At 38.1% G+C, this 24367-nt stretch overlaps 1 protein-coding gene across 2 annotated transcripts in view; it reads left to right on the forward strand.

The window, feature by feature from the left end:
- The window catches only part of LOC139767389 (guanylate kinase), a 36385-nt gene extending 14375 nt beyond the window's left edge, over positions 1–22010 (forward strand). For both annotated transcript variants that reach the window (XM_071696724.1, XM_071696725.1), the window contains exons 3-6: positions 12102–12176; positions 13678–13869; positions 14871–15022; positions 15996–22010. In XM_071696724.1, the coding sequence (XP_071552825.1) occupies positions 12102–12176; positions 13678–13869; positions 14871–15022; positions 15996–16199 (623 nt within the window). In that variant the 3' untranslated portion in view covers positions 16200–22010. The remainder of the gene's footprint in view (positions 1–12101; positions 12177–13677; positions 13870–14870; positions 15023–15995) is intronic.
- Positions 22011–24367: the final 2357 nt, after the last annotated feature.

Consider the following 24367-nt stretch of genomic DNA (forward strand, 5'->3'; position numbering starts at 1 on the left):
CTTCACCCCTCCAGATCACACCAGACATAATTGTCAGAAATCTTACTCAGTTCCTCCGGATGAAAGTGTATCAACAACTCCATATGATCATGGGATTTTGCTTGTTCTTCAGAGTACAAAGTTTTCATATTCTACACCTACACTCTCACATCTTGATCAGCATTGACCTGCAGAGACACTGTAGATCTACTAGATTACTAGATTGTGTGTGTAATGATCAAGTAAGTAACATTTTGTTGAGCACCATTGCTGCTGGAGGATGAAATCAAAATTTGTGGATTATATACAGGTCATCAGTAGTGAAGTGATGTGAAAACACTTGAACTTGATGTAGGTCATCAGCAGCAAAATGGTTAAGTTTCACCTTGTATGCTTTCCTTTCCTGTACTTTCATTGTCCTTTGTCCTTTTTCTTGTGAACTTGATGTAGGTCATCAGCAGCAAAATGGTTAAGTTTCACCTTGTATGCTTTCCTTTTCTGTACTTTCATTGTCCTTTGTCCTTTTTCTTGTAAACTATATTTTCTATAATATACACTAATTTTTTTTACATTCATTTCATGCCAAAGCTTATCACATATTTTCTTTCATCCCTTGTGCTCCATTTGTATCATGTTACTCTCCCTTTTTCTAATTTTTTGATTTCATGTTGACTGCTTTTGCAGTTCCCATCTTGCTTTTGGCCCCTTGCCAGAGGACTGAAGGGGTTCTGTGCTTGGTTGATAACCTAGAACCCAATATGTATGTATTGATTATCATGTCCAATGCCATGAAGTCTGATAATTACAGTATTAGAATCAAATATTCACACTATATTGACAGTTTGCTTAAAGTATGTGATTAGTAACTTTTTTATGCATTGACGTAGTTTAATTACAACATCAGTTTCTTCCTGTGATTTTCATTTTTGCTATATGCTTTCCAGCCCTAGCATTTAGTTTTCTAATGATTATTTAAACTTGATTTGCTACTTCAATTACCTTAATTTTACTGGAGCTTTTGCTACCAGGGAATGTACTTTATGAAAGACATTTTTAGTCTGATCTGAAGCAGTCTTTGATTGATGATATTATAATGATATGTGTTCCTAAGACAATGAAATGTTCCTTTGCTTGAAGTCTTATTTATTCATTACCATTTGATCCAAATATTTGGTATCTCTTTTACTCTGCTTCCATTTCTCTTTATCTCCATCACTGACAGCAGACACATCCTTATGATGTTTCTGTCACTCACAGAAGACACATCCATGAGGATGATGTTCTTCAGATGTTTTGTAACAAATGGTTTTATGTGCCATACCAAATTCTAATCGTATGTGTGCCTATTGTGTTCAAACATTTGGCAAATGGTGTTGATGTTGTATCCAGTACATGATGTCCAAACATAAGCTGTATCCTGTACATAAAGTCCAAACATAAGCTGTATCCTGTACATGATGTCCAAACACAAGCTGTATCCTGTAGATGGTGTCCAAGCAACAGATGAATGTATTAGGTTTATTGCTGTACTGTCACCATCCTGCAGTTAGTTGCTTTTCATTGTAACTCCACCTCAACACTTGTCAAGGGGAGAAGAATTTGAAGAAGATCTAGGAACCCATATATACAGTAGGGTTTTAGGGTCAAGTCAATTGGGAGGTAAGTTTGAATGGAGAAAAACTGGAGGAAGTAAAGTGTTTTAGATATCTGGGAGTGGATCTGGCAGCGGATGAAACCATGGAAGCGGAAGTGGATCATAGGGTGGGGGAGGGGGCGAAAATTCTGGGAGCCTTGAAGAATGTGTGGAAGTCGAGAACATTATCTCGGAAAGCAAAAATGGGTATGTTTGAAGGAATAGTGGTTCCAACAATGTTGTATGGTTGCGAGGCATGGGCTATGGATAGAGTTGTGTGCAGGAGGATGGATGTGCTGGAAATGAGATGTTTGAGGACAATGTGTGGTGTGAGGTGGTTTGATCGAGTAAGTAACGTAAGGGTAAGAGAGATGTGTGGAAATAAAAGTAGCGTGGTTGAGAGAGCAGAAGAGGGTGTTTTGAAATGGTTTGGGCACATGGAGAGAATGAGTGAGGAAAGATTGACCAAGAGGATATATGTGTCGGAGGTGGAGGGAATGAGGAGAAGTGGGAGACCAAATTGGAGGTGGAAAGATGGAATGAAAAAGATTTTGTGTGATCGGGGCCTGAACATGCAGGAGGGTGAAAGGAGGGCAAGGAATAGAGTGAATTGGATCGATGTAGTATACCGGGGTTGACGTGCTGTCAGTGGATTGAATCAGGGCATGTGAAGCGTCTGTGGTAAACCATGGAAAGCTGTGTAGGTATGTATATTTGCGTGAGTGGACGTATGTATATACATGTGTATGGGGGTGGGTTGGGCCATTTCTTTCGTCTGTTTCCTTGCGCTACCTCGCAAACGCGGGAGACAGCGACAAAGCAAAAAAAAATATATATATATATATATATATATTTCTTTCTTTCTTTCATACTATTCGCCATTTCCCGCGTTAGCAAGGTAGCATTAAGAACAGAGGACTGGGCCTCTGAGGGAATATCCTCACCTGGCCTCGTTCTCTGTTCCTTCTTTTGGAAAATCAAAAAAAAACGAGAGGGGAGGATTTCCAGCCCCCCACTCCCTCCCCTTTTAGTCGCCTTCTACGACACGCAGGGAATACGTGGGAAGTATTCTTTCTCCCCTATCCCCAGGGATATATATATATATATATATATATATATATATATATATATATATATATATATATATATGTATATATATATATATATATATATATATATATATATATATATATATATATATATATATATATATTTTTCATGCTATCTGCCATTTCCGGCATTAGCGAGGTAATGTTAAGAACAGAGGACTGAGCCTTTGAGGAAATATCCTCTCTTTGCCCCCTTCTCTGTTCCTTCTTTTGGAAAATTTAAAACGAGAGGGGAGGATTTCCAGTCCCCTGCTCCCTCTTCTTTTAGTCACCTTCTACGACACGCAGGGAATACGTGGGAAGTATTTTTTATCCCCTATCCAGGGATATATATGTATGTATAGATATGTATATATACAGTGAGGCTATATGAAGCTATATCATCATCAGTGGATGGAAAGGCGCACAATTATTGAGAAACTCCTTACTTAATAGAAATCCATCATTTCTCTGCACCTGCCTGGAGTTCAGCATTGAAGCTGCAGGAAATCCATAAATTTGTTCCTGGGGTTGTAAAGTAGTAGTAATGACATCAAAACATATTAGTCAGTTAGAGAGCCACTACACACGACAGATATTTAGAAGAGAGACCCATCAATTGGGTCCCAAGGTTGACCATCTCGATAATCAAACACCAATAATTGAATGAGGACATCAATATCCCTCCCCCACCATCCTGCCTACCTGCTACTGAACTATTAGCATGTTGGTTCCATCATCTTACAAGGATGGTCAGCCATGTTGAGGAAGACTTGTGCTAGTTCCCTAAGATTAAGAGGATGATGGGCCATGTAGAGGGAAGCTGGTGCTATCAGGATGTTGAACTGTGCTGAGGAAGGCTGATTCTGGCTCCCTCATGGTTATTCATGTAGAGGGAGGCTGGTGCCAACTATCTCGTGTTACCAGGATTGTTAGTCATGTAGAGGGAGGCTGATGCTGGCTCCTTTATGCTATCAGGATGGTTAGTTATGTAGAAGGAGGCTGGTGCTGGCTTCTGCATGTAACCAGAATTGTTAGTCATGTAAATGAAGGCTGCTGCTGATTCCGTCATACTACCAGGATGATAAGTTATGGAGAGGGAAGCTGATGGTGGCTCCCTCATGTTGCCAGGATAGTTAGTTGTGTAGAGGAAGGCTGATACTGGCTGCCTTTTGCTACCAGAATGGTTGGTCATGTAGAGGAAGACCGATGCTCACTCTCAAGCTACCAGGATGGTCAGTTATGTAAAAGGAAGCCATTGGTGGCTCCCTCTTGCTACCAGGATGGTTAGGTATGTAGAGGGAGTAATGCTGTCTCCCTAATGCTACCAGGATGGTTAGATATGCAGAGGAAGGCTTATGCTAGTTCCTTCATGCTCAATAGGAATTTGGGATTAAGCTCTGTAATTAAGCTTTGAAATTTCTTCATATTTGAAAGATTGTTTTGATTACTAGTATTGCATGTATTGGATATCTATGTCTCGGGAAGTAAAATGAGTTATTTCCCGCAATAATTTCAATTATAGAAGCCTTTCATTATATTTCAGTCTTAAAACAAAAGGTTTTCAGGCAAAAAAATACCCCTCAAGTTTTGGTATTTTTTTTAGGTAAATATATTTCCTTGAAAACCTCAATATTAGAAGCAGTTTTCATGCTAAATGAGAATCTTATGTTGAAATGTTGTTTTAGGGCCATTAGGTCCTGTAATTAATTGTTTCATGTATGAAAGAATTTTGGATTATTAGTTTCATATTTATTGGGTATATTTTGGTCTGGGAAGAGGAAACATTTTAAGATGTTTCCCATGATCATGTCAAGAATAGAAGCCTGATGAGAGGAAAGTATACCAAATTTGGAGGGTGTATTCTGCTCCTGGACGCTACTTCAACACCATCCTGATAATATGAGGGAGCTAACACTAGTTGCACTCTATATATAGTTCAGTGTTCTGGTAGAGTACTAATATGAGGGAGCTAACACCTGTTGCACTCTATATATAGTTTGGTGTTCTGGTAGAATATTAATATGAGGGAGCTAACACTAGTTGCACTCTATATATAGTTTAGTGTTCTGGTCGAGTACTAATATGAGGGAGCTAACACTAGTTGCACTCTATATATAGTTCAGTGTTCTAGTAGAGTACCAGCCTTGCATTATATGGCTGACCATCCTGGTAATGTGGAAATAAAAAGAGTCTGGTTGAGAGAGCAGAAGAGGGTGTGTTGAAATGGTATGGACATATGGAGAGAATGAGTGAGGAAAGATTGACAAAGAGGATGTATGTGTCAGAGGTGGAGGGAACAATGGGAAGTGGGAGACCAAATTGGAGGTGGAAGAATGGAGTGAAAAAGATTTTGAGTGATCAGGGCCTAAACATACAGGAGGGTGAGAGGCGTGCAAGGAATAGAGTGATTTGGAATGATGTGGTATACTGGGGTTGACTGGCTGCCAATGGACTGAACCAGGGCATGTAAGATATCTTGGGTAACCCATGGAAAGGTCTGTGGGGTCTGGATATGGATAGGAAACTGTGGTTTTGGTGCATTACACGTGACAGCTAGACTCTGAGCGTGAATGAATGTGGCCTTTTTTGTCTGTTTACCTGACGCTGCCTCGCTGAAGCAGGGGGGGTTGCGATGCTGTTTTTTGTGGGGCAGGGTAGTGCTGGGAATGGATCAAGGCGAGCAAGTATGAATATGTACATGTGTATATATTCCTGAGTCCACCGGGAAATGAAATACAATAAGTTCCCAAGTGCACTTTCGTGTAGTAATCACATCATCAGGGGAAATACAATAAAGGAATATAACAGTCATTTGATATACAATGAAGAGATATAGCTAGGATGCCATTTGGTAAACTTTGTTTAACAAATGGCGTCCTAGCTACGTCTCTTCATTGTATATCAACTGACTGTTATATTCCTTTCTTGTATCTCCCCTACTGATGCGATTATTACATGAAAGTGCACTTGGAAACTTATTGTGTTTCATTTCCCCTTTTACCCATAGGAATATACTTGATCACTCTCAATTGTGATCCTTTCCAATGTGTATGTGTATGTTATGTTGATATATATATATATATATTTTTTTTTCTTTTTTTTTTGCTTTGTCGCTGTCTCCCGCGTTTGCGAGGTAGCGCAAGGAAACAGACGAAAGAAATGGCCCAACCCCCCTCCATACACATGTATATACATATGTCCACACATGCAAATATACATACCTACACAGCTTTCCATGGTTTACCCCAGACGCTTCACATGCCTTGATTCAATCCACTGACAGCTCGTCAACCCCGGTATACCACATCGCTCCAATTCACTCTATTCCTTGCCCTCCTTTCACCCTCCTGCATGTTCAGGCCCCGATCACACAAAATCTTTTTCACTCCATCTTTCCACCTCCAATTTGGTCTCCCTCTTCTCCTTGTTCCCTCCACCTCTGACACATATATCCTCTTGGTCAATCTTTCCTCACTCATCCTCTCCATGTGCCCAAACCACTTCAAAACACCCTCTTCTGCTCTCTCAACCACACTCTTTTTATTTCCACACATCTCTCTTACCCTTACGTTACTCACTCGATCAAACCACCTCACACCACACATTGTCCTCAAACATCTCATTTCCAGCACATCCATCCTCCTGCGCACAACTCTATCCATAGCCCACGCCTCGCAACCATACAACATTGTTGGAACCACTATTCCTTCAAACATACCCATTTTTGCTTTCCGAGATAATGTTCTCGACTTCCACACATTCTTCAAGGCCCCCAGAATTTTCGCCCCCTCCCCCACCCTATGATCCACTTCCGCTTCCATGGTTCCATTCGCTGCCAGATCCACTCCCAGATATCTAAAACACTTCACTTCCTCCAGTTTTTCTCCATTCAAACTCACCTCCCAATTGACTTGACCCTCAACCCTACTGTACCTAATAACCTTGCTCTTATTCACATTTACTCTTAACTTTCTTCTTCCACACACTTTACCAAACTCAGTCACCAGTTTCTGCAGTTTCTCACATGAATCAGCCACCAGCGCTGTATCATCAGCGAACAACAACTGACTCACTTCCCAAGCTCTCTCATCCCCAACAGACTTCATACTTGCCCCTCTTTCCAAAACTCTTGCATTTACCTCCCTAACAACCCCATCCATAAACAAATTAAACAACCATGGAGACATCACACACCCCTGCCGCAAACCTACATTCACTGAGAACCAATCACTTTCCTCTCTTCCTATATATATATATATATATATATATATATATATATATATATATATATATATATATATATATATATATATTATCCCTGGGGATAGGGGATTACGAATACTTCCCATGTATTCCCTGCGTGTCGTAGAAGGCGACTAAAAGGGAAGGGAGCGGGGGCTGGAAATCCTCCCCTCTCGTTTTTTTTTAAATTTTCCAAAAGAAGGAACAGAGGAGGCCAGGTGAGGATATTCCAAAAAAGGCCCAGTCCTCTGTTCTTAATGCTACCTCGCTAACGCGGGAAATGGCGAATAGTTTAAAAGAAAGAAAATATATATATATGTGTGTGTGTGTGTGTGTGTATATGTTGATATGTATATGTGTGTGTATGGGTGTTTATGTATATTCATGTGTATATGAGTCGATGGGCCATTCTTTGTCTGTTTCCTGGCACTGCCTCACTGATGTGGGAAATGGTGATCAGTTATTAAAAAAAAGAAAATTTGTACTTATAAACATATATACCTATACATACATATACATACACATACACAGACATATACTTATATACACATGTACATATTCATACTTGCTTGCCTTTTTCCATTCCCAGCACTACATTGCTCCACAGGAAACAGCAATGTCACCCCCTGCTTCAGCGAGGTAGCACCAGGAAAACAGACAAAAAAGGCCACATTCATTTACACTCAGTCTCGGGGATGAAGGTGGGTGAGGGAGAGGTTGACAGACGTCAATAACAGCTATTGATCCTCAGCTCCTTGTAATTAAGGCGACCTGCACGCATCTCCCCACCCTCCCCAGTTGAGTGGTTATTACTCTCCCTCTTGGATGGGGGAGGGTGGGGGTGAAGCAAGGTAACAGCAGGTGGTGGGACATGCGAGCTCTAGCGGTCATTCCACAATCTGCTGTCACTGTGGACAGGTGAGTGTGTGCCATGTCTGGTTCCGTCTGTAGGCTGCCTTGGGAAGGTGGTTCATCTCATTACTTACATGGCTTCCTTCTGGACAGGATTGCTGAGCCTCTAAAAGTGCCAGGGGAACGTTGTACCATGTTGGGGGAACATTTAACTTAATCTACTTCCCGACTCTTAACTATATACACATTTTAACGTACACTTGTTTATGACTTACGATGATCTGTATATCAGCTAAGTATGCTTGGCAGCAACAACAGTCTTTATATGTATTATATACTCTTGCATATCAAAGGTAATATTGTATGATTTCTGATTTATTTTGCTTCTCAGATTATCTTGAGAGTGTATATCCATTTGCTATCATAACTTTTCATTTATTGTAATAATGATAATTATGATGATAATGGTAAGATAATAATAATATTTGTAATATGGTAAATAAAGTATATATTTGTGTATTTTAGGTAAGGCATATTCAAATTACATGGGACTAGATAATTGCCAAGAGTTGTCAGCCAAATTGTTATTGTGCATCATGCAGCCTCTGTGTTTGCGTTTGCTTGGTTTATTATTGGTCATGAGGATTTTACAGAGTCCAAAGGAAGTAATTAAGTGCTATATAGGTGTTATTAACGTTTGTGATTTTTGTCCTCCATTATACTGGGCAAATCCTTTGCTGCTAACTGGTAAGTTGGTGCAGTCTTTGATTGCCATTTATTGGACCAACTTTATCAGTTCTTGATGTTTAAGTAAGTGATTGAGGCCTGTATATACAGTGACAGCATGTATGGTAATAGAATATTCCTGAACACCTGAAGGTATTCACAAATTTTTGATTGGTTGTTGTACCTTGACAACCCTGGTTATTGATAAGTGATCAGCCAATTTAATTAGGGTGATGAAACTAATGAAACACTGTGATTAGGGCTACATATTTTACTTTCTCTTTACTATTTATGTACTCACTTAGAGTTTTACACTTGTGGCCTGTGGTCTTTACACATCGTTTTCATAACGTGATGTAAATATACACCTCAACTTAAGTCAGATTTGTAATAATCATAATAATTATAGTAATTATATTGATATTGAGTATGATGAAAATGATTTTTGCCAAATGTTCAAAAAATAGAGTAAGAAATGAAGACTTGGTTTCAAGAATTTAATGGTAAAATTTACAATAGGGCAAACTGCTTATCAAAGATGTTCACAGTGGTTAGGATGAGGCTGCTCTTGTCTATGAGATGGGCTTGATGTGTTTGTAGAATAGAACTGCAATTCAGGGATGTGGGATTGCTGTTGGTGGGGATGTGTAATATATTCCTCCCAAATTTTTGTATGAAATTCGGAGGATGGTCGGAGGAACTTTGAGGACCATTGTAAGTACTACTAGTATTGTAAGGGAAGGGAGCTTTTCACTGGTTTGCCCAATCTCTTGAACATTCTTTACTATTATACAACTTCTTAAATTTATGTATGCTTTTTGTATTAACCATGTCTTCAGTCATCGTAGTGAATTCATCCACCATTCTAATACTATTAATTGACTTCTTTATATCTTTTTAAAACGTTCCTTGATTAATTTCATGTCATGACCTCTGATTGTTTTCTCTGTACATCTTTTGAAGAACTGTTCACTGTCTGTATCAGTTTGTTTTAGAAACTTAAAGGTTGTGATCAAGTCATGCTTCACCCTTCTCTCATCCGTGGTTGGCAGATATAAGACCTCTAACCTTTCTTTGTAACTTAGCTTTCTTAATTCTCATACCATCTTTGAGCCTTCCTCTTGACCTTCTCTGTTAGAGTTTTGTGCTTCTGCAGTTGTGGTGGCCAAGCTTGAGATGTGAAGAGCAAATATGAATGAAGGGAAGATACCGAGGGACAGTGTAGGGAAAAGACAGTTTGAATGGGGAAGTCCTGGAGAAAATGAGTGTTTTAGGTACTATACCTGGGAGTGGATGGAACCATGGGGATGAAATCAGTCATAGAATGGAAGAGGGGGCTAAGGTCTTGGATACATTAAGAAGTTTGAGGAAGAGGTAGGTGCCTATCAGTGTTAAGATGCCTCTGTTTAAAGCTATAGATATCCTTACTGTCTTGTTTGTATGTGATTCTTAGGCCTTGAATGCTTAAGAAAGTAAGACGGGGATGTATCAGCTATGTAATGCCAAAGGACAACAAGTGGTATGAGATGAGTTGATCATGTGAGAGAAGTGTGTAGTAGGTAGAGCAGTCTGATTGAGAGGACAGATCAGGGTGTGCTGAAGTGGCTTTGGTATAAGAAGAGCATGAATGAAGAATGACTAAGAGAATCTACATTTCAGAAGTGGAGGAAGGAAGGAGAGGAGGGAGATTGAGAAAGAGGTAGGAATATGGTATGCCTATGATGAGATTTTATGATGGCAGCATTAGGATGTGGAGTATTGAAGCCTCAACATTCAGGAGCTTAAGGCACTTGCATGGGATTGATAGGATTAAATTGATGCAGTATATGGGGAGCAAAGTGCTGTCACTGGGTTGGATCAGGGCATATGGGACTGAGTAAAACATAGATTAGTGTGTAGAGCTTGGCCATTATTGATAGGCTTTGGTTTCCAGATTTTTAGCAAGTGGATGTGTGCATCTAAGGCCTTTGTTCATTTGCTCTTGACACCACCTCACTAAGCTGGGAGGAACGAGCAGGTATAGAAAGAAAAGATATAAGAAAGGGGAGAAGAGTTGATTTTGAGGAGGTGGAGAGTAGTGATGTGTTGATATCGGCCAGATTTACTGTTATAGCATCAGTACCAGTAAGATTTTGGCTTATGTCGTCAATACTTTATTCTTTATAATGAATTATAAATGATAACGAAAAAAATGTGAAATTTTACAGAGGTATTTGAGGAAAAATTTTATTTTTTGCCATGCAGCATTTTTGGAATTTTTTTGCACACAGCTATATGATTTAATTGGTTACATGAAATTACCATTGCTTGTATTTAAAAAAGGATGTAAAGTTTTAGGCGTATCTTTGAAAATGATTCAGTAAAAATCTGTGTTATTCAGTTTATTACTATTTTCTTTCTGCTCAAAAATGATGGCGCTTGTCCATTTGTTTTGGTTAATGCAACAGATGTCAGCTGTGTTCTTAATTTATTATGCACAAGGTGTCAAATCTAAGATAAAAGAAACTGATTAGGAGAAAAATCAAAGTTTTTGAAGTTATTTTTCTCTTGATATTTCTATTCATGACTAAAGTAGCCTGTATTCTTTGATAAACAATATACCATATCATTTTCCATTTTTATATCTGAATATAGCTACGATACTGTACAGTGTCTTTGTAATTTGTGATATGTTTTTCTTTACATTTGAATATAGTTACAAAACAGTACAATATCTCTGTAATTATTATTACTATGTTTTTACCTTAACGTGACATAGCCTGGTGAACATTGAACCACAAAATGATTTGTTTATCATTAGTGAACTGAAAAAAGAATAAGAAAAGAATTATCTTTCTGTTTAAAGTATTGGTTCAGATATGGGCACTTAAGAACCAGTGTCAGTATTGTATTCACTTCATTTGATATTGGTATTGGTACTAAAAACCAGGATCAGTATTGGCTACAATTAGGTATTGGTACATCACTAGCACAAAGCTTGCATTTTTAAGAGGGTGTAGGTTAAAAATGTTAAGAAAAACATGAATTTCAAAAGAGTTTTAAAGCTGAAGAGTAAAGGAAAAGAAGCTGCTCACCTGGGTGTTCCTTGTGGCTATATCCTGCAGATTAATGTACTTTAAGGAGTCATTTTTTTTATGGGGAATATCTCGTTATTTTTGTGTATTGTCTCTGTTGATGACATCCCTAACTTAAACTGATGTGATGTTTGAAATTCCTGTACAAAAGGCTAAGCCATCCTTTAAGATGGCAGTTTTGACTTATTTGTTATTATTTGATAATTGAAATACAGCCTGTACTACTTTGAAATTTTCAATTTGAAACTTCCGATATGTATATCTTTTGGTGGTCACACTGCAAGAAACAAAATCATACAAGGCTGCATCTTGTCAAGATTAAAGAACTACTGGCCTGAAGTGTCATCTTAGAAATTGCTGATCATGTTAACATAATTGTTTTATTACTGCTGATTTCATTACATAGAAATGAATTTATACAGAGCTTTTTGATGTAATTTCATGTTTTAATTAGGCGTTTGTAATCATACTGAACTCATACATTTGGAACTCATACTTTTGCAGGTATCATTGGTTTCCGTTTGGCCCACACACTTCACAAAATGACACCCCGACCACTTGTACTTTGTGGACCCTCAGGTACTGTTAATGAACAAAATTAATTTTGATAGCATAGTTTATTTTGTCATACTTAGTGATAGAAGACATGCTCGGTTGATATTGTTTTAATCTCAAACAGGTTTGAGGTGGAGCCAAGCTAAAGTAAGTTACTGTGTATAATTTCTTACAGAAAACAATTGGAGGTTTGGATGCATATATGCTTTTGGGAGTGAAGTCCAATGAAGGTAGTACTATAGTATAAAAGTCATAGTTATGAGTAAAGTCTCACAAGAGAGATAGAGTGGAGGCACACTGAAACAAATAGTGAATAGATAAAGTAATTGTGTTGAGTGTGGAAAAGCTCCTACAAAGGAGTACTTGTGCAGACTTGTAGAGATATGAAACACTTTTATATAACTCAGAACAGGTGAAAAATGAGAGCAGTATCATTGGATATCTTTAGTAATATGGTTCAGATTAGGAAGGTAGACATAGTATAAAATTAAGATTAGAGGGTATGTGGTTTGGTGAAATTGCTAAAACGATGCTTAAATGAAAATTTTTTACGTCACTGTCATATCACCATGTAGACTGTATGATAGATGATAGGTTGGTCAAGAACATATGTGGTAACACTCTTATGTTATTATTAGTAGCCCCAGGACCCCTTTTATAAGGCTACTGCGGCTTTGAGACCATTGCATTGAGAAGCTGGAAAATGGTGAACTATTTAGGAGCAAAAAGTTCTTTGATTTGATTGTATTCTCTTTCATTAGCTGACGATCATACTGCTTTGCCGAGGGTGACTTTTCACTTGTGATGTAAACGTAAGCAGGCAGAGTTAAGAAACAATTTATATTTGACATAAAGAAAAAAGTAGACCAAAGTAGAAATGGTTACAGGCAGTGAGGGAACTGATCAGGGCCTCAGGATGCTACAGGAATGATTTATGATCAGGTGTAATGGAAATATTTAATGTTTGAAGGTAGAAGTCTGAATGGAGACTTTAACATTATAAATCATCTTGGTGAGCAAGTTGAAAAAGAAAGTAATGCAGGTATTTACATTGAAATTCATGTTGGGATTCAACAATTTGGCCATTGGTTAGCCATTCGTGTGTGGCCTAAGAGGCTGCATGAACCGGATTCACCCCTTATGAAATTGGATTAGCATTCACTGTGATAGACAGATATATGGATTAGAGGTTAGGAAAACTTTGATATGATAAGGGGTTATCACATTGTTCATCTGCGCTTTAGGTCAGGATGATGGCCAGATGGAAATATGGTTGGGGCTAGGTAGTGTGCATTTGAATTAGTACTAAGATTTAGTTGTGCCTCTGGTTTTGTAGGGCTACGCCTTCCATTTTTGAAGGAATTGTGGACCAGTGAACTGTGTACTTGTGGGCCACTGCGCCTCCTTGGGAGACAACATCTCAGTGAGCAGACAGAACACATTATTTGTGTGAAAAAATTTTTCTTATCTGTACCTGTCTTTTTTTCTAATAAATAATTTTCTTAAAAACTTAACTAACCTGCAGGGGCTGGAAAATCCACACTTCTGAAGAAGCTACTAGAAGAATTTGGACCTCATTTTGGGTTCTCTGTATCCCACACCACTCGCCTCCCAAGGCCGGGAGAGGAACATGGCAAGCACTATTATTTTGTCACAAGAGAGGAGATGGAGGAAGCTATCAGTAAAGGGGAATTTATTGAACATGCTGAATACTCAGGTACTTTGTAGAATGCATATATTTTTAAGATAGACTTTGTTGGTTAATGTGTCTGATTCATTTATTTTTTCATTTTACATTTTCATCTGTATTTTTTTGTATGTCATACCTAGTATTTGATGCAACTTATTAAAAGAATTTTCTAAAAAGTCTTTGCTTATCGGCAAGTGACGTAAGGTAGTTTACTGTAAAAGTTTTTTTTCCTGGACTGCAAGCATTAAGTTAGTTCGTTTATGTAACCCAAGACCCCTTGTAGTGGGCTTTTACAGCTTAATGAATACATGTCACAAGTAGCATGGTAAGGTGGGCTTCTTTAGGTGGAAAGATCCTTAGCATAGCTGTACTTCTTTTCATCCACTGATGATGAAACACTTTTGTTGAAGGTTACTTCTTGTTTATGGCACTTGGAGTTGAGTTCTGGGAGCTTTAGTTCATATCAGAATTCATATTTGTTTGTTGCATTGCTTTCCTATTGTCTATACTTATGCCTATGTGAAATTATGTCATAAATCTGTTTGTTAGTATAGTCTTTCCCTGCCATTACTAGACTTCATATACTTGTCATGGCACAAATGAAAAGTGACTTTCAGAGAGGTTATATCATTGGAATACAATCTAATCAGGGAACATTTCACTCCAGAGCTTCTGAGTCCATCTTTTCCCTTCTCTGATTATAGTGTAGCCTTAAAGATGCAGGAACCTCTGAAGAAGGGGTCTTGGATTATATAATAATGATGATTGTACATCAATGATAATGTTGATGGTTATGATAGTTATATTTCTATTAGAATAATGATGATGATGAGAGTAGTCTTTCCTCTATACATGTTTACGTCTGTTAAGCTGTTCTTGCAGTTTAAAGGTTGTGCAGGTAGAATTTATCCATACTGAAAAGTTGTGGCTGTGTTCATCTTAGTTCCTGAGGAAAAGTAGGAATACTTCATAATAGAAAGCTGTGGGATTGATCGACTCATTAGTGCTCTGACACTCTTCTTCACAAGCTAACTTGTATGGGACCAGTAAAAAAGCGGTGGACGATGTTCTAAGCAGTGGGCGTATCTGTATTTTGGACATCGACACTCAGGGCGTCATTCAAGTCAAAAACACAGATCTTCAGGCTCAGCTTGTCTTCATCAAACCGCCATCACTTGAGGTTTGTATCAAATTTTGTTGTGGGCCAGGAAATTTTAATGTCTTCATCAAACCACTATTGTTTGAGTTTCTTATAAAATTTTGTTTTTGTAGGCCAGGCAGTTTAATGTGATTGTATTTTGTCTAGATGCTTCTTAATTTTACCAATAATTTCTTTTGAAATATGTTCATTACACCATGACATTGTCACCCAGTTTTGCAACATGCAACTGTTTTATCTATCTTTTTATCATGTGTATTAGAGCAAAGATTGGTTTGTATGATGGTATAATAGTTTTCACAGTGTAGATGTGAGTTTTGGGCCCAAAATGCAAAAGAATGGAAGAGGGTGGACATGTTGGCAATGAAATATTTGAGGATAGTATGCAGCGTGCGTTAGCTTCCTCATGTAGAATGGCAGGGTGAGAATGTGGTGTGGTATTAAGTGCAGTCCCGTTGAGAGATCTGATCATGGTTTCCCCAAAAGGTTTGGATATGTAAAGACGATGAGTGAGGACAGACTGAGTGAGTGGGTTTGTGTGTTTAAAGTGGAAGTAGCAAGGAGTTGGAAAGTTGCTGTGAAAGAGGCTTTGAGTTGCAGCCTGACCATTCAGGAGGGTAAGAGGCATGCTGTGTCCACCCCTTTGAGGGAGTTCCAATTGGAACAGGTGTCAGAGATATAGATAGATAGATAGAGGGACTATGTTTCCAGTGGGCAACGGGGTGTACAAAGCAGGTAGGGGAAACCATGGAAAAGTTTATGAGCATTGGCTGTGAATGGTTTGCTCTGTTTTTAATGCATTTTACATGACAGCTACTGGTGGAAGTAAGGATGTGAGCCCAGTTTTACTTATTCCTGGTGCTACCTCACTAAAGTTGAAAGTGGCAAACAAGTATGAACAGAAATAATACATTTGCTGTATTGCACACTTGTGAATACAGGGGGTAGATGGAGAAAATGGGATTACTTACTTGTACTCATTACCTATTTACAGGAACTGAAAAAGAGACTAGAAGCACGAGGCACTGAGACAGAGGAGAGTTTAGCAAAACGACTTAATACAGCAGAGAAAGAATTAGAGTATGGAGCAGTAGAGGGTAACTTTCACAAGATAATTGTGAATGATGTAGTGGAGGATGCTTATCAAGAACTTAAAGATTTCATGCTTCCAGTGCTAAAGGAAAAAAATGGTGATTGAAATTTAGCGGCAATGAAATATTTTAACCATTTTCTTTAGGATAAACATAACACATATGACAAAGAATGTGTTATGCATTTATTTTTTTTAAATTGGTAATTGATATAAATGTAAAATGTTTATTCATGATCTTGTCGTAAAACCCGAGAAAAATATATTTAAAAACCTGTACGGCTAAGGAAACATGCATGGTGATATTTATGGCATTTAAGTTGAATACATGTATCACCATTACCTCAGTACACTGGATGTGTTTAAGAGTTACACTCACCTTTGCTGATAATTAGAAACCATCTTACTAGTTGAAGTTCTCATGCTTTGTTGTCTTGATTATTACATCATAAGTGACTAGAGCATTTTGTATGGGCTTTTGTTATGAGTGCCATCCACATAGTTCAGGCTATTTTATTATGTTATTATCATCATTATTAGACAACCCAGGATCCCTTTCAAATATTCCATGGGTTCCTACAACCCCATAACTTTGCTACACTTACTGGCAAGGACAGGATAAATTCCTGTGAAATGATTTTTTAATGTTTAATTTCACATCTTTATCTATTATTTGCACAAGCGAAAAGTTCCCTGAGACTGTACCCTGTTTCGTCAACTAACATTGATACAGGCTTACCAAAGGTTACTTTATGCTCAAAGTTTAACCTCAAACAGGCAGATTCCTGTAACACCCAGGCAGTTTTTTTTACAGATAATCAACCATGAGAATTCATTTTTGCAGTTTCAGCCTGCTTGATCGTATTTTTCAGTGTAATCAAACACGCACTGTCTCAGTAGCTACTGAATACTATTTATAAGTGTGATATGTGATGTGCCTTTTTTATTTATTATTTTTAATGTACACTTATCTGCATGTTTCATGATCACCAAAGACTTTAATATATATATAATAGTAACTTCTAAGTTGCAACCTTTTTTTAAGAGCACATAATATTCATCTTTTCCAGATACACTCTAGGAATAGTTTCCTATCATTAGTCTTGCGAAATCATGATTGGCTTTTACCAGATATTGTAAGACTCTGTATTTGATGATTCTCAGCTCCAGGTCAAAGTTGAATCAAATTGCACGTTAATATTTATATCCCAAAGTAATTTTCAATCACCAGCTTTGAGTTTTATCAGGCTTTTGTTATAGTTAGTGATTCTGTCCCCTGTATGGTTTGCCGTATGAAAAATAAGCATAAGTACAAGTAGGCAGGTACTCTTTCGTAAGTTTTCCACCTTTAGTGAGCACTGACAAGGCATGACTGCAGCTGTAATCATAGTTGGAGCATTATTTAGCATTGCCATAATTTTACAGTTGAGATGAGTGTTTCTCTTGAAGGTTGTATAAATGCCGGAGTTTGACGATGACCAATACCACTTATGGTAGCATTATTAGGATTAAATATGAAATATAACTTATAGTACATTTGCTCTTGAAAACTATATGAATTTCATGATAGTGTTATTTGATGAAGAGTTAGATAGTGTAGTGCAAAATTGCAAGGCTCTTGATTTTAGTAATGTTTATAATTCAAATCAAATCGTACTGAAACAATTTCTTTTCATAAGTGTGTATGTCATACATTGCATGCTAAATCACTTTGTTGAAGGATAATTTCCACCCAGTGAGATGCAAGCTACCAGGTGATAATTACTATTTCTTTTAGAATATTTTCAGCCTTAGTGGAGTGCAAGAGACCAGATTAAAATTAGATTTTTCTGTTTCTTCTATGAAGGGATTTGTACATGTTTCTGCTTATGATTTGAGTTGCGGAAAGTTGTCATTTTCTTTGTGTCATAGTTGGCATGGAAACTGGAGTGGCAAAACAGTGACCAAGTGAGATTTTGAGTTGACTAGGAATGACCTGTAAGGAACAAACCACCTAAAAAAGTTATCAGTTCACTTTCCTCACCTAATGCCTAATTCAAACAGTTAGAACAGCACTTTTTTGTTTTTCAACCTTATCACCAGAAGCCTTGTATCCTTTTCCTCCTCTTCCATGATTAGATATATAAGATTGTGGTAGTAGAAATTTCAGAATGCAAAATGTGTAATTGATTACTGTAAGGTTGAAATGATATAAGCAACACTGATTGAGGTAAGTTTGTTTCAGTCATATGCAGTCATTAAGTTTTGCTGCATCATTGATTTGACTGAAAGAGATTCCTGATTTGACATTAAGTGCAGAGGAGGAAAGGGTGAAGCTAAAATATTCAGTTTCAGGGGTCATACAAGATTTTTACATACTGAAGTAATTTGTAGAACAGTATCTCAACTTTGTTATGCTGTCATGATCTCAGGTGCCATGGAGAAAACTAGACAGCTCATGTCACTGTTTTTCTAGAACATTTGTTTTAGGTTAAGCTGATAAGTTTTTGAGGTAACTTTTTAGGGTTTAACCAACAGCTGTTGTCTCGAGCCCAGTATGAAAGGTGCATTTATCCTTCATGGCAATGTGTAGTATATGTGCTTTTTTTTTTATTTATTTTTTATTATACTTTGTCGGTCTCCCGCGTTTGCGAGGTAGTGCAAGGAAACAGACGAAAGAAATGGCCCAACCCCCCCCATACACATGCATATACATACGTGGACGTATATGTGCTTTTGTATAATATATATATTTCATTAATATTATTATTATTTTTATTTTTATTATACTTTGTGGCTGTCACATGCGTTAGCGAGGTAGCGCAAGGAAACAGACGAAAGAATGACCTAACCCACCCACATACACATGTATATACATACACGTCCACACACGCACATATACATACCTATACATCTCTACGTATGCATATATATACACACAGCCATATACATATATATACACATGTACATAATTCATACTGTCTGCCCTTATTTATTCCCGTCGCCACCCCGCCACACATGAAATGACCACCCCCACCCTCTGCATGTACGCGAGGTATTGGTAGGGAAAGACAACAAAGGCCACATTCATTCACAGTCTCTAGCTGTCATGTATAATGCACTGAAACCACAGCTCCCTTTCCACATCCAGGCCCCACGAATCTTTCCATGGTTTACCTCACACACCTCACATGCCCTGGTTCAATCCATTGACAGCATGTCGACCCTGGTATACCACATTGTTCCAATTCATTCTATTCCTTGCACGCCTTTCACCCTCCTGTATGTTTAGGCCTTGATCGCTCAAAATCTTTTTCCCTCCATCCTTCCACCTCCAATTTGGTCTCCTGCTTCTCCTTGTTCCCTCCACCTCATACACACATATTGTCAATCTTTTCCCACTCATTCTCTACATATGTCCAAACCATTTCAAAACACCCTCTTCTGCTCTTGCAACCATACTCGTTTTAATGCCACATATTTCTCTTACCCTTTCATTATTTACTTGATCAAACCACCTCACACTGCATATTGTCCTCAAACATTTCATTTCCAACACATCTACCCTCCTCCATATTATATGTGGTGTGAGATGGCTTGATTCAGTAAGTAATACCAGGGTAAGAGATATATGTGGCAATTAAAAGAGTGTGGTTGAGAGAGCAGAAGAGGGTGTGTTGAAAGGCTTTGGACACATGGAGTGAATGAGTGAGGAAGGGTTGACAAAGAGGATATATGTGTCAGAGGTGGAGGGAACGAGGAGAAGTGGGAGACCAAATTGGAGGTGGAAGGATGGAGTGAAAAAGATTTTGAGTGGTGGGGCCTGAACATGCAGGAAGGTGAGAGGTTCACAAGAAATAAAGTGAATTGGAACGATGTGGTATACCGGGATTGACTTGCTGTCACTGGACTGAACCAGGGCATGTGAAATGTCTGGGGTAAACCATGAAAGGGTCTGTGGGGCCAGTGCCAGCTAGACTGAGTGTGAACAAATGTGGCCTTTTTTTATGTTTTCCTGGCGCTACCTCACTGATGCAGGTGGTGGTGATGCTGTTTCCTGTGGGGGGGTTGGCACCAGGAATGGATGAAGGCAAGCAAGCATGAATATGTACATGTGTATATATACGTATGTGTTGATGAATATATGTATGTATATGTACGTGTATGTGTGTGTATGCATATATGTGTATATGAGTGGATGGGTGTTTCTTCGTCTGTTTCCTGGCACTACCTCACTGATGAGGGTTAACAGTAATCAGGTATAATTTTTGAATAATATGTATATGTGTGTGTGTGTGTGTGTGTGTAACAGATGGGATGGTCTTGATCAGGGCATTCAGATGTCTGTACTGTATGGCCAGTCATAAAATATGTTAGTGAAAAACTATTTTTTGTATAGCTTCTTGCATATATATAAAATTACAGTTTAGTTTTGAAATAAAGGTTGTGCCTTTTTAAAATTATGGCTTCCTGAAAGTGTATGTTATCTGTGGCCGTATGTTCTTGCTTAACCTTATGCATACTTAAAGGGTTAGAGATATTAGAGATGAATAACATCACATTATGATTAGAATAGAATATAGAATGTAGATGAAAAGGATTTCATTGAAAAATTGTTATAGTTGCACATTGAAAACCTTTGAAGATAGTATAGCTTTTTAGGTTGGTGAAAAAGATGTTTAATTTTATGGTGGAAGTTACAAGTGTAGGTAGACCATGAATGGAGGATGGATGCGCAAGTTAATGCTTGAGAACTAAAAGTATTTTAGTAAGAGAATGTCAAGGGAATGATTCTTGTTCTTTCACATTGTTTAGTGATGACAATATATCACAGGAAGTAGAATAAACAAAAAGTATGATAATCTCATGAAACAGTTAGAAGATGGTTCTTTTTAGTAAAGTAGACATAAGTTGAAGAGAGTGAACTTACGAACCTCATGCATGTTCATATGTACCTACCTTACTGATGGAAGTTTGGGTAAGCAAACTTATGTTGTTCCATTCCCGTTGTTAGTGATGGATGTGCATCCGACTAAGTGGTGGAAAAGTAACTTGTAGTATTAGAGGCATCTTAGTGTTCATTTGGTTGCCTTGGTCGACTTACATCTGAACTGGAAAATTTCAGCAGCCACGTCAGTGGTAGTGTCTGGTCACTGCTTAGGTAGTTTTGCTTTCATGTGTGGTTGTCCTGTTGCCCCTTCTGACCATTTAGAAATGCCAAGGGTTTCTATGGCTGTACTGTGTCTAGGATGCTGAAATAAAATCTGTAACTGAAAATTTATGCTCTCTGTAGTCATTCCTCAGGAAAAATCTTTGTAATCATTGTCACCATTGCTCTTTACTGTGTGATCATTTTCACCTTTGCCCTTTACTGTTCCTAGATTTGTGAAGGTAGCTGTAGGACCATAAATTGTATGTAGTTAGATGATTTATTTCATGCTATCAAAGATTGTGAAAAGTGTTGTGAAACATTTGAACTATTGAAGAATTATAAACAAAATTCATCCCTCATCATTGGTTTTATTAGGCAGCTGTTCATTCAGTTTTCGTATTAAAACTTTAATTCGTATATTACTGTGAAAATTCTTTGCCTTTGTAATTTTATTGAACTAATTATTATTTATTAGCATTGCACTTCTCTGTCATGTAATGGACCAAATGTAGAAATATCTATTTATTAAGTACAATAATAATGGTAGTGATAGTAATGATAAATATAGTAAGTGATCAAAGTTTTTCTCAGTTCTTGTACAGGTTGTGGTGTGTGTTTACAAAGACAAGATTTGTGCAGCATAAAGCTTGTAATTACAAAGACAGATCAGTGCAGCATAAGGCTTGTACTGTACATTGGTAATTAATTAATGCTTGTATGTGCAGTAAGTTTGATATCTCAATACTGTATTCATTTGGCAAACCAAAAATAAAAATTTTCTTGGCTGACTCAGTTTATATATATATTATTATTATATTTATTTATTTATTTTGCTTTGTTGCTGTCTCCCGCATTAACGAGGTAGCGCAAGGAAACAGACGAAAGAATGGCCCAACCCCCCCCCCACATATATATGTATATACATAAACACCCACACAACCACATATACATACCTATACATACTCAGACATATACATATTCATACATGCTGCCTTCATCCATTCCCACTACCACCCCACCAAACATGAAATGACAACAACCTCCCCCCACGTGCCTGCGAGGTAGCGCTAGGAAAAGACAACAAATGCCACATTTGTTCACACTCGGTCTCTGGGTGTAATGCACCGAAACCACAGCTCCCTTTCCACATCCAGGCCCCACAGAACTTTCCATGGTTTACCCGAGATGCTTCACATGCCCTGGTTCAATGCATTGACATGTCGAACCCGGTATACCACATTGTTCCAATTCACTATATTCCTTGCATGCCTTTCACCCTTCTGTATGTTCAAGCCCCGGTTGCTCAAAATCTGTTTCACTCCATCCTTCCACCTCCAGTTTGGTCTCCCAATTCTCCTCGTTCCCTCCACCTCTAACACTTATATCCTTTTTGTCAATCTTTCTGCACTCTTTCTCTCCATGTGACCAAACTATGTGATTGCAATTCAATTGAGGAGCAAGAGTTCAGTGTCTTTCAAGATAAAAGTTGCATCTTAGGCATGAGGGGTCTTGCATGTTGAACTGATCATGGAGAAATGGGAGGTGTCCATAATAAAGATAAGAAAGCGTCTCATCTCTTTCTGGGGGTGAAGTTTCTGAAAGGTGTATGTATTGTGTTATGGATCTCAAGACTGGGTTGGGTTTGTTTGTGGTCTTGTTGCATTTGATTTTAACAGTGTGGGTGAACAGGCAGATAAGGCATGGTTTGAAATGTTTGTTAAGGATACCAAGAGATTTCTTGTCGAGGTAAGCCAAGGAATAGCCTGTGGGACTTTACCACTTAACAATATCCTGGTTGCCCACTGATAGCGAATCAGTCTCTTGCCTTCCTAAATGTTCAAGCCCCAGTAATCCCAAAGCCACTTCCACTTCATCCTAACATCCCATTTTTGGTATTGTTGTTTCTCCACCTCTGACAACTAAATCCGCACAGTCATTCTTTTTGCTCTTCTTCCCTGCTTATCCAAAACATATCAACTTACCCTGGTCATCCTCCTTAGCCACTGAGCATAACTACCATGCTGTCATTTTTTTCAGTCAATGTATCTTGCATCTCACATCATCCTCAATTTTTCCAGCACATCCCCCTCTTCCTTTCTTTTGCTTTCATGGCCCCAAGAAGCACCCATACAACAGTGACCGGACTACTATATCATCAGACATACACATCTTTGCCCTAACAGATACTGGCCTCACGTTCAATATGCTCCTTAATGAACCCAAGACTTTAGCCCTTTCTCCCACCTCATGACTCACTTGAATAGTCGTGTTTCTACCTGGTGCTTCATCCAATCCCAGTTACCTAAAACACTCTACTGTCTTTAGGTCCTCCTCATTCAGAATTGCACTTACACCTTCCTCTCTTGTCCTTCTGTTGCACTCATTACCCTAGTGTTGTTTGTTTACTCACTTTCTCGCTGGAAGGTTAGCGGTGCCTCATCCAAATGAAAATCCAGCAAAGATTGATTCTTTTTCTTCTTCTCCTCCTGGGACTCTTGCTGAGGTTCATCTACATTTTCTTGCTTGAGTGAAGGGGTGGTGGCAAAAGTATAGCCAATAAGAGAAAACCTGCCAATTTCCATGGAAGAATCGGAGGTGGTGGTACTGACGGAGGAAGTTGTGGAGGAGACTTTTGAGGTAACGGCAGCTTCTGTTAGTAGTGTTGGATGAAGGAACTGCACTGACTGACTGACTGCTAGTTGTACTTATGTTGCATATGTTTTCTTTAACATAACCTTTCACTGATTAGATTCCACTCCAGAGCATACATAATTCTGCGGCATATATTTTGGATACTGCTGCCGAGTCAGTAACGGTAGAATATGTACATTATGAAATTTAAAAAAATTCATATCAATATTTCATTGAAACTAAGGGAATATCATATGTGTTCAGTTAAATATAAATAGGTACAAAACAAGATAATAGTGTACTTGTAATTCAAAATTTATTTGCCTTGATTTGTACATAATATTTAATGTATTAGTATCCTGATAGATGTTATCTTTCTTCAGAAGTATAATGAAATATTTTGCCTTTATTCCCACGACCTTTAAAGATATAGGCCTGCACTCCAGATATCGTACCAATTCCAGGTACATTATCTTATGCATCATCAGAATACAAGGCTTCATGTAAGATTTCA

This window comes from Panulirus ornatus, chromosome 61 (genome assembly GCF_036320965.1).
Source record: "Panulirus ornatus isolate Po-2019 chromosome 61, ASM3632096v1, whole genome shotgun sequence".
NCBI classification, from domain to species: Eukaryota; Metazoa; Arthropoda; class Malacostraca; order Decapoda; family Palinuridae; genus Panulirus; species Panulirus ornatus.